General features: G+C 51.7%; 1 protein-coding gene and 1 long non-coding RNA gene across 2 annotated transcripts; both read left to right on the top strand.

Moving 5' to 3' along the window:
• Positions 1-2,516: 2,516 nt before the first annotated feature.
• Positions 2,517-3,414, top strand: LOC127927680 (rab11 family-interacting protein 5-like). The gene has a single exon (XM_052514307.1). It carries the CDS (start codon positions 2,814-2,816, stop codon positions 3,201-3,203), a length of 390 nt encoding a protein of 129 aa, XP_052370267.1. The 5' UTR covers positions 2,517-2,813; the 3' UTR covers positions 3,204-3,414.
• A 445-nt stretch (positions 3,415-3,859) lies between these two features.
• On the top strand, positions 3,860-5,343 carry LOC127927683 (uncharacterized). Its single transcript, XR_008128458.1, has 5 exons — positions 3,860-3,916; positions 3,949-4,245; positions 4,345-4,443; positions 5,116-5,181; positions 5,311-5,343. It is a non-coding gene; the product is annotated as an uncharacterized LOC127927683 (long non-coding RNA).
• Positions 5,344-8,146: the final 2,803 nt, after the last annotated feature.

Genomic DNA, 8,146 nt, shown 5'->3' on the forward strand with positions numbered 1-8,146 from the left:
ACCCATGTTGGCCCTGCAGAAGGAGGGACAGAGAGTACCCATGTTGGCCCTGCAGAAGGAGAGACAGAGAGTACCCATGTTGGCCCTGCAGAAGGAGAGACAGAGAGTACCCATGTTGGCCCTGCAGAAGGAGAGACAGAGAGTACCCATGTTGGCCCTGCAGAAGGAGTGACAGAGAGTACCCATGTTGGCCCTGCAGAAGGAGTGACAGAGAGTACCCATGTTGGCCCTGCAGAAGGAGTGACAGAGAGTACCCATGTTGGCCCTGCAGAAGGAGTGACAGAGTACCCATGTTGGCCCTGCAGAAGGAGTGACAGAGAGTACCCATGTTGGCCCTGCAGAAGGAGTGACAGAGAGTACCCATGTTGGCCCTGCAGAAGGAGTGACAGAGAGTACCCATGTTGGCCCTGCAGAAGGAGTGACAGAGAGTACCCATGTTGGCCCTGCAGAAGGAGTGACAGAGAGTACCCATGTTGGCCCTGCAGAAAGAAAGACAGAGTACCCATGTTGGTCCTGCAGAAGGAGTGACAGAGAGTACCCATGTTGGCCCTGCAGAAGGAGTGACAGAGAGTACCCATGTTGGCCCTGCAGAAGGAGTGACAGAGTACCCATGTTGGCCCTGCAGAAGGAGTGACAGAGAGTACCCATGTTGGCCCTGCAGAAAGAGAGACAGAGTACCCATGTTGGCCCTGCAGAAGGAGTGACAGAGAGTACCCATGTTGGCCCTGCAGAAGGAGTGACAGAGAGTACCCATGTTGGCCCTGCAGAAGGAGTGACAGAGAGTACCCATGTTGGCCCTGCAGAAGGAGTGACAGAGAGTACCCATGTTGGCCCTGCAGAAGGAGTGACAGAGTACCCATGTTGGCCCTGCAGAAGGAGTGACAGAGAGTACCCATGTTGGCCCTGCAGAAAGAGAGACAGAGTACCCATGTTGGCCCTGCAGAAGGAGTGACAGAGAGTACCCATGTTGGCCCTGCAGAAGGAGTGACAGAGAGTACCCATGTTGGCCCTGCAGAAGGAGTGACAGAGAGTACCCATGTTGGCCCTGCAGAAAGAGAGACAGAGTACCCATGTTGGCCCTGCAGAAGGAGTGACAGAGAGTACCCATGTTGGCCCTGCAGAAGGAGTGACAGAGAGTACCCATGTTGGCCCTGCAGAAGGAGTGACAGAGAGTACCCATGTTGGCCCTGCAGAAGGAGTGACAGAGAGTACCCATGTTGGCCCTGCAGAAGGAGTGACAGAGAGTACCCATGTTGGCCCTGCAGAAGGAGTGACAGAGAGTACCCATGTTGGCCCTGCAGAAGGAGTGACAGAGAGTACCCATGTTGGCCCTGCAGAAGGAGTGACAGAGAGTACTCATGTTGGCCCTGCAGAAAGAGAGACAGAGTACCCATGTTGGCCCTGCAGAAGGAGTGACAGAGAGTACCCATGTTGGCCCTGCAGAAGGAGTGACAGAGAGTACCCATGTTGGCCCTGCAGAAGGAGTGACAGAGAGTACCCATGTTGGCCCTGCAGAAGGAGTGACAGAGAGTACCCACGTTGGCCCTGCAGAAGGAGAGACAGAGTACCCATGTTGGCCCTGCAGAAGGAGTGACAGAGAGTACCCATGTTGGCCCTGCAGAAGGAGTGACAGAGAGTACCCATGTTGGCCCTGCAAAAGGAGTGACAGAGAGGTTGTCTTTCCTACCGATCATCTGGCGGACCCACTGGGCACAGACATATAGTGTTGTCAACTAACGTGATTTTTTATTTTATTTTTTACTTTAAGTTAAAAGTTTAGTAAAAAAAATAGTAAATGCCCTAACATTGATGCCTTTTTTCAAATCCAATTAGATATTCACTTTGATTCAATGTCATCAACACATAGATTTTTTACTCCAGTTGAAATGACGTGGAAACGACGTTGATTCAACCCATTTTCTGCCCAGTGGGGAGCAACAGAGCATCTGCAATGTTATGTCATCCCAGGGCTGTGTGTACTCTAGAACTGTTCTCACAGCGCAGTACCCCGGAGGGGAAGGTGGTTTCCCTACGTCCAATGGGTCTGATCTGAGAGACAGGCCGCAGTCTGGACAGGATAGTTATCACTGCAACTCTTTAAAAACAAAGGATCTTTGTAATATACGTTTCACGTTATCATATTACTAGAGATTCTGATAAACTGAGCCGCGGGTATTGTGGTGGAAGCTGTTTTCTACTACCCTCTTCCTGTAGAGAGAGGATAAAGGCGTGACATTGGCACTGCCTTGGTTTCAACCATAGAGAATGATAGAGAAAACATCCTTATATAGTTCTATTATGGCGTCTGTAAGTGCATGGGAAACGCCAATGAGGCAATCTCCATTTTGAAGAAGTCCATTTTTTATTTATTTTTTACGATTGGCTGATCCCTCCTGGTGAGCCAATGAAGTTGAAATGTCCCACCCAGTTGAAATGGTGGAAGCCCTCAATGGCGCTGCGCATTTTGACGACGGCCTTCTTGCCACTAGAGACCTCTATCATTGTCTATGGTTTGAACAATCCTGACTGCAGAGAGGGGGACGCGGAGACGCGCGTCGTCAATAGCTTTATTTGCATATCCGAGCATACGCCACCGTACACATGCTGGGGCAACGAACAGTGAAGACGCTACAGACAGACCGGTCAATACCGACAACTTAAAGGATACAATAATGCCGAGCCGTCCACCCCGCGACTAGGCTGGACGGCAAGCGGTGCATCTCTGAGAGACGCTGAGGGAAACGGCAGGGTATCCTCCCATTTCCACGTTTACATTTGAGCCTGTCCTCACTCTCTGTTGTGTTTCTTTGGACATGTCCTCGCTAAATATAGACTACGACGAAGACCAGAGATGGGTTCCTACACACGTCCAGGTCACCGTTCTGCGGGGCAGGGGCTTGCGGGCGAAGGGCAAACACGGTACCAGCGACGTCTACACCATTATCCAGGTGGGCAAGGAGAAATACTCCACTTGTGTTCTGGAAAAGACCACTGTTCCCGAATGGAAGGAGGAATGTTCTTTCGAGTTGTTACCGGGTGTTCTGGAGCAGGTTGGGGACGGGGGCGCATACCCTCCCGGGAACAGCGACTTGGTCCTGACGGTGATGCACCGGGCGCTCATGGGACTGGACGTGTTTCTGGGCCAAGCCGTGATCCCCCTGGATAAGGTGTTTCAGGACAGAATATGCATGAAAAACGAGTAGGTTTCATTTTTTTTTGAGGTTTGAAGTATTTTTGCTGTATATTCCATTTGATTTCAGCGCTTCGGGGAGACGAGAGAACACCGGCCCTGTCCTGCATGGTGGTCTGTTCTAGAAACAGTCTCGCAGTGTTTCAAAGAGATTTTTTTTAAACTACCCAAAGCCTTACATTGTACGACAACATTAGTCAACTTTACCTTTCTTTTAATGGGGTTTAGAGGCTTTTCGAGGCTTTATTCTAAAGTTGACTTCTATAAACACAACAACTGTCAGATCATTCTGCAGCTTCAACCCAGGGCCTCTGCACTACCAGACACGCCCTCTACATGCAGCCAGACATCACAACTAGTTTGTCAAACAGACTATGAAAAGGGGACTATGCTATTTGATAGCCATTCTAGACAGCCGTGTTATTACTTTTTAGCCTACAGAGCTGGGCTGTGATGAGGGAGGTTAGACTACAGAGCTGGGCTATGATGAGGGAGGTTAGACTACAGAGCTGGGCTGTGATGAGGGAGGTTAGACTACAGAGCTGGGCTGTGATGAGGGAGGTTAGACTACAGAGCTGGGCTGTGATGAGGGAGGTTAGACTACAGTGCTGTGCTATGATGAGGGAGGTTAGACTACAGAGCTGGGCTATGATGAGGGAGGTTAGACTACAGAGCTGGGCTATGATGAGGGAGGTTAGCCTACAGAGCTGGGCTATGATGAGGGAGGTTAGCCTACAGAGCTGGGCTATGATGAGGAGGTTAGACTACAGAGCTGTGCTATGATGAGGGAGGTTAGACTACAGAGCTGTGCTATGATGAGGGAGGTTAGCCTACAGAGCTGTGCTATGATGAGGGAGGTTAGCCTACAGAGCTGGGCTATGATGAGGGAGGTTAGCCTACAGAGCTGGGCTATGATGAGGGAGGTTAGACTACAGAGCTGGGCTATGATGAGGGAGGTTAGCCTACAGAGCTGGGCTATGATGAGGGAGGTTAGCCTACAGAGCTGGGCTATGATGAGGGAGGTTAGCCTACAGAGCTGTGCTATGATGAGGGAGGTTAGCCTACAGAGCTGGGCTATGATGAGGGAGGTTAGCCTACAGAGCTGGGCTATGATGAGGGAGGTTAGCCTACAGAGCTGGGCTATGATGAGGGAGGTTAGCCTACAGAGCTGTGCTATGATGAGGGAGGTTAGCCTACAGAGCTGGGCTATGATGAGGGAGGTTAGCCTACAGAGCTGTGCTATGATGAGGGAGGTTAGCCTACAGAGCTGGGCTATGATGAGGGAGGTTAGCCTACAGAGCTGTGCTATGATGAGGAGGTTAGCCTACAGAGCTGTGCTATTATGAGGGAGGTTAGCCTACAGAGCTGGGCTATGATGAGCGAGGTTAGCCTACAGAGCTGTGCTATGATGAGGAGGTTAGCCTACAGAGCTGGGCTATGATGAGGAGGTTAGCCTACAGAGCTGTGCTATGATGAGGGAGGTTAGCCTACAGAGCTGGGCTATGATGAGGGAGGTTAGCCTACAGAGCTGGGCTATGATGAGGAGGTTAGACTACAGAGCTGGGCTATGATGAGGGAGGTTAGCCTACAGAGCTGGGCTATGATGAGGGAGGTTAGCCTACAGAGCTGGGCTATGATGAGGGAGGTTAGCCTACAGAGCTGGGCTATGATGAGGGAGGTTAGCCTACAGAGCTGGGCTATGATGAGGGAGGTTAGCCTACAGAGCTGGGCTATGATGAGGGAGGTTAGCCTACAGAGCTGTGCTATGATGAGGGAGGTTAGCCTACAGAGCTGGGCTATGATGAGGGAGGTTAGCCTACAGAGCTGTGCTAGGTTTACAGAGCTGGGCTATGATGAGGAGGTTAGCCTACAGAGCTGTGCTATGATGAGGAGGTTAGCCTACAGAGCTGTGCTATGATGAGGAGGTTAGCCTACAGAGCTGTGCTATGATGAGGGAGGTTAGCCTACAGAGCTGTGCTATGATGAGGGAGGTTAGCCTACAGAGCTGGGCTATGATGAGGAGGTTAGCCTACAGAGCTGGGCTATGATGAGGAGGTTAGCCTACAGAGCTGTGCTATGATGAGGAGGTTAGCCTACAGAGCTGGGCTATGATGAGGGAGGTTAGCCTACAGAGCTGTGCTATGATGAGGGAGGTTAGCCTACAGAGCTGTGTTATGATGAGGGAGGTTAGCCTACAGAGCTGGGCTATGATGAGGGAGGTTAGCCTACAGAGCTGTGCTATGATGAGGAGGTTAGCCTACAGAGCTGTGCTATGATGAGGGAGGTTAGCCTATAGAGCTGTGTTATGATGAGGGAGGTTAGCCTACAGAGCTGGGCTATGATGAGGAGGTTAGACTACAGAGCTGGGCTATGATGAGGAGGTTAGCCTACAGAGCTGGGCTATGATGAGGAGGTTAGACAACAGAGCTGGGCTATGATGAGGGAGGTTAGCCTACAGAGCTGGGCTATGATGAGGGAGGTTAGACTTCAGAGCTGGGCTATGATGAGGAGGTTAGCCTATAGAGCTGGGCTATGATGAGGGAGGTTAGCCTACAGAGCTGGGCTATGATGAGGAGGTTAGCCTACAGAGCTGTGCTATGATGAGGGAGGTTAGTCTACAGAGCTGTGCTATGATGAGGGAGGTTAGCCTACAGAGCTGGGCTATGATGAGGGAGGTTAGCCTACAGAGCTGGGCTATGATGAGGAGGTTAGCCTACAGAGCTGGGCTATGATGAGGAGGTTAGCCTACAGAGCTGGGCTATGATGAGGAGGTTAGCCTACAGAGCTGGGCTATGATGAGGGAGGTTAGCCTACAGAGCTGGGCTATGATGAGGGAGGTTAGCCTACAGAGCTGGGCTATGATGAGGGAGGTTATCCTACATAGCTGGGCTATAATGAGGGAGGTTAGCCTACAGAGCTGGGCTATGATGAGGGAGGTTAGCCTACAGTGCTGGGCTATGATGAGGGAGGTTAGACTACATGAGGTTAGCCTAAAGAGCTGTGCTATAAGAGGTTAGCCTACAGAGCTGGGCTATGATGAGGGAGGTTAGCCTACAGAGCTGGGCTATAATGAGGGAGATTAGCCTACAGAGCTGGGCTATGATGAGGGAGTTAGCCTACAGAGTTGTGCTATGATGAGGGAGGTTAGCCTACAGAGCTGGGCTATGATGAGGGAGGTTAGCCTACAGAGCTGGGCTATGATGAGGGAGGTTAGCCTACAGAGCTGGGCTATGATGAGGGAGGTTAGCCTACAGAGCTGGGCTATGATGAGCGAGGTTAGCCTACAGAGCTGGGCTATGATGAGCGAGGTTAGACTACAGAGCTGGGCTATGATGAGGGATGTTAGCCTACAGAGCTGGGCTATGATGAGGATGTTAGCCTCCAGAGCTGGGCTATGATGAGGATGTTAGGTTACAGGAGGATAGCCTACAGAGCTGGGCTATAATGAGAGAGGTTAGCCTACAGAGCTGGACTATAATGAGGGAGGTTAGCCTACAGAGCTGGACTATAATGAGGGATGTTAGCCTCCAGAGCTGGGCTATGATGAGGGATGTTAGCCCCCAGAGCTGGGCTATGATGAGGGATGTTAGCCTACATAGCTGGGCTATGAGGGATGTTAGCCTCCAGAGCTGGGCTATGATGAGGGATGTTATAGCCTCCAGAGCTGGGCTATGATGAGGGATGTTAGCCTCCAGAGCTGGGCTATGATGAGGGATGTTAGCCTCCAGAGCTGGACTATAATGAGGGATGTTAGCCTCCAGAGCTGGGCTATGATGAGGGATGTTAGCCTCCAGAGCTGGGCTATGATGAGGGATGTTAGCCTCCAGAGCTGGGCTATGAGGGATGTTAGCCTCCAGAGCTGGGCTATGAGGGATGTTAGCCTCCAGAGCTGGGCTATGAGGGATGTTAGCCTCCAGAGCTGGGCTATGAGGGATGTTAGCCTCCAGAGCTGGGCTATTCAGAGAGTAATTCTAAACTCCAGATTTGGAATAACATGTTATTCTCTGTAGTCTGTATTGTGGCCACAGGACTATTGCAGGATGTGAAATTACTGGGGATTAGAGTTTGTCCCAGTTCTCAGGATAATCCACTGGTCTCATGGCCTGAAAGCTCTGATTGGCATCCCAAATGCTACGCTATTTAGTTTAGAGTGCAATACTGTTGACCAGGGCCCGTGGGGGGTGGGGCCTGACCAGGACCCGTGGGGGGTGGGAGGGGGGGGGTGGAGCCTGACCATGGCCCGTGGGGAATGGAGCCTGACCATGGCCCGTGGGGGATGGAGCCTGACCACGGCCCATGGGGCATGGAGCCTGACCAGGGCCCATGGGGCATGGAGCCTGACCAGGGCCCGTGGGGCATGGAGCCTGACCAGGGCCCGTGGGGCATGGAGCCTGACCAGGGCCCATGGGGGGGATGGAGCCTGACCACGGCCCGTGTGCATAGGGGGATGGCCTGTCTCATACTACCAGGGCCCATTAGGTGGATGTTGATGCCTGAGCCTATTAGGTGATAGACCACGGGCCTGTCTCCTATTAGGTGATGCATAGCCTGCCTCATACTATTAGGTGATACGTTGTACCGGGCCTGTCTCATACTATTAGGTGATAGAAGTAGTGATGACCCGGGCCTGTCTCATACTATTAGGTGATAGATGTGACTGACCCGGGCCTGTCTCATACTATTAGTGATGTTGTACCCGGTCCTGCCTCATACTATTAGGTGATAGAAGTAGTGATGACCGTTGTAGGCCTGTCTCATACTAGGTTAGGTGATAGACCGGGCCTGTCTCATACTATTAGGTGACGACGACCCGGGCCTGTCTCATACTATTAGTTGATACCCAGGCCTGTCTCATAAGTCATAGTGATGACCCGGGCCTGTCTCATACTATTAGGTGATAGATGTTGTAGTGACGACCCGGGCCTGTCTCATACTATTAGGTGATAGACGTAGTGA

This window comes from Oncorhynchus keta, unplaced genomic scaffold (genome assembly GCF_023373465.1).
Source record: "Oncorhynchus keta strain PuntledgeMale-10-30-2019 unplaced genomic scaffold, Oket_V2 Un_scaffold_17272_pilon_pilon, whole genome shotgun sequence".
Classification (NCBI taxonomy): domain Eukaryota; kingdom Metazoa; phylum Chordata; class Actinopteri; order Salmoniformes; family Salmonidae; genus Oncorhynchus; species Oncorhynchus keta.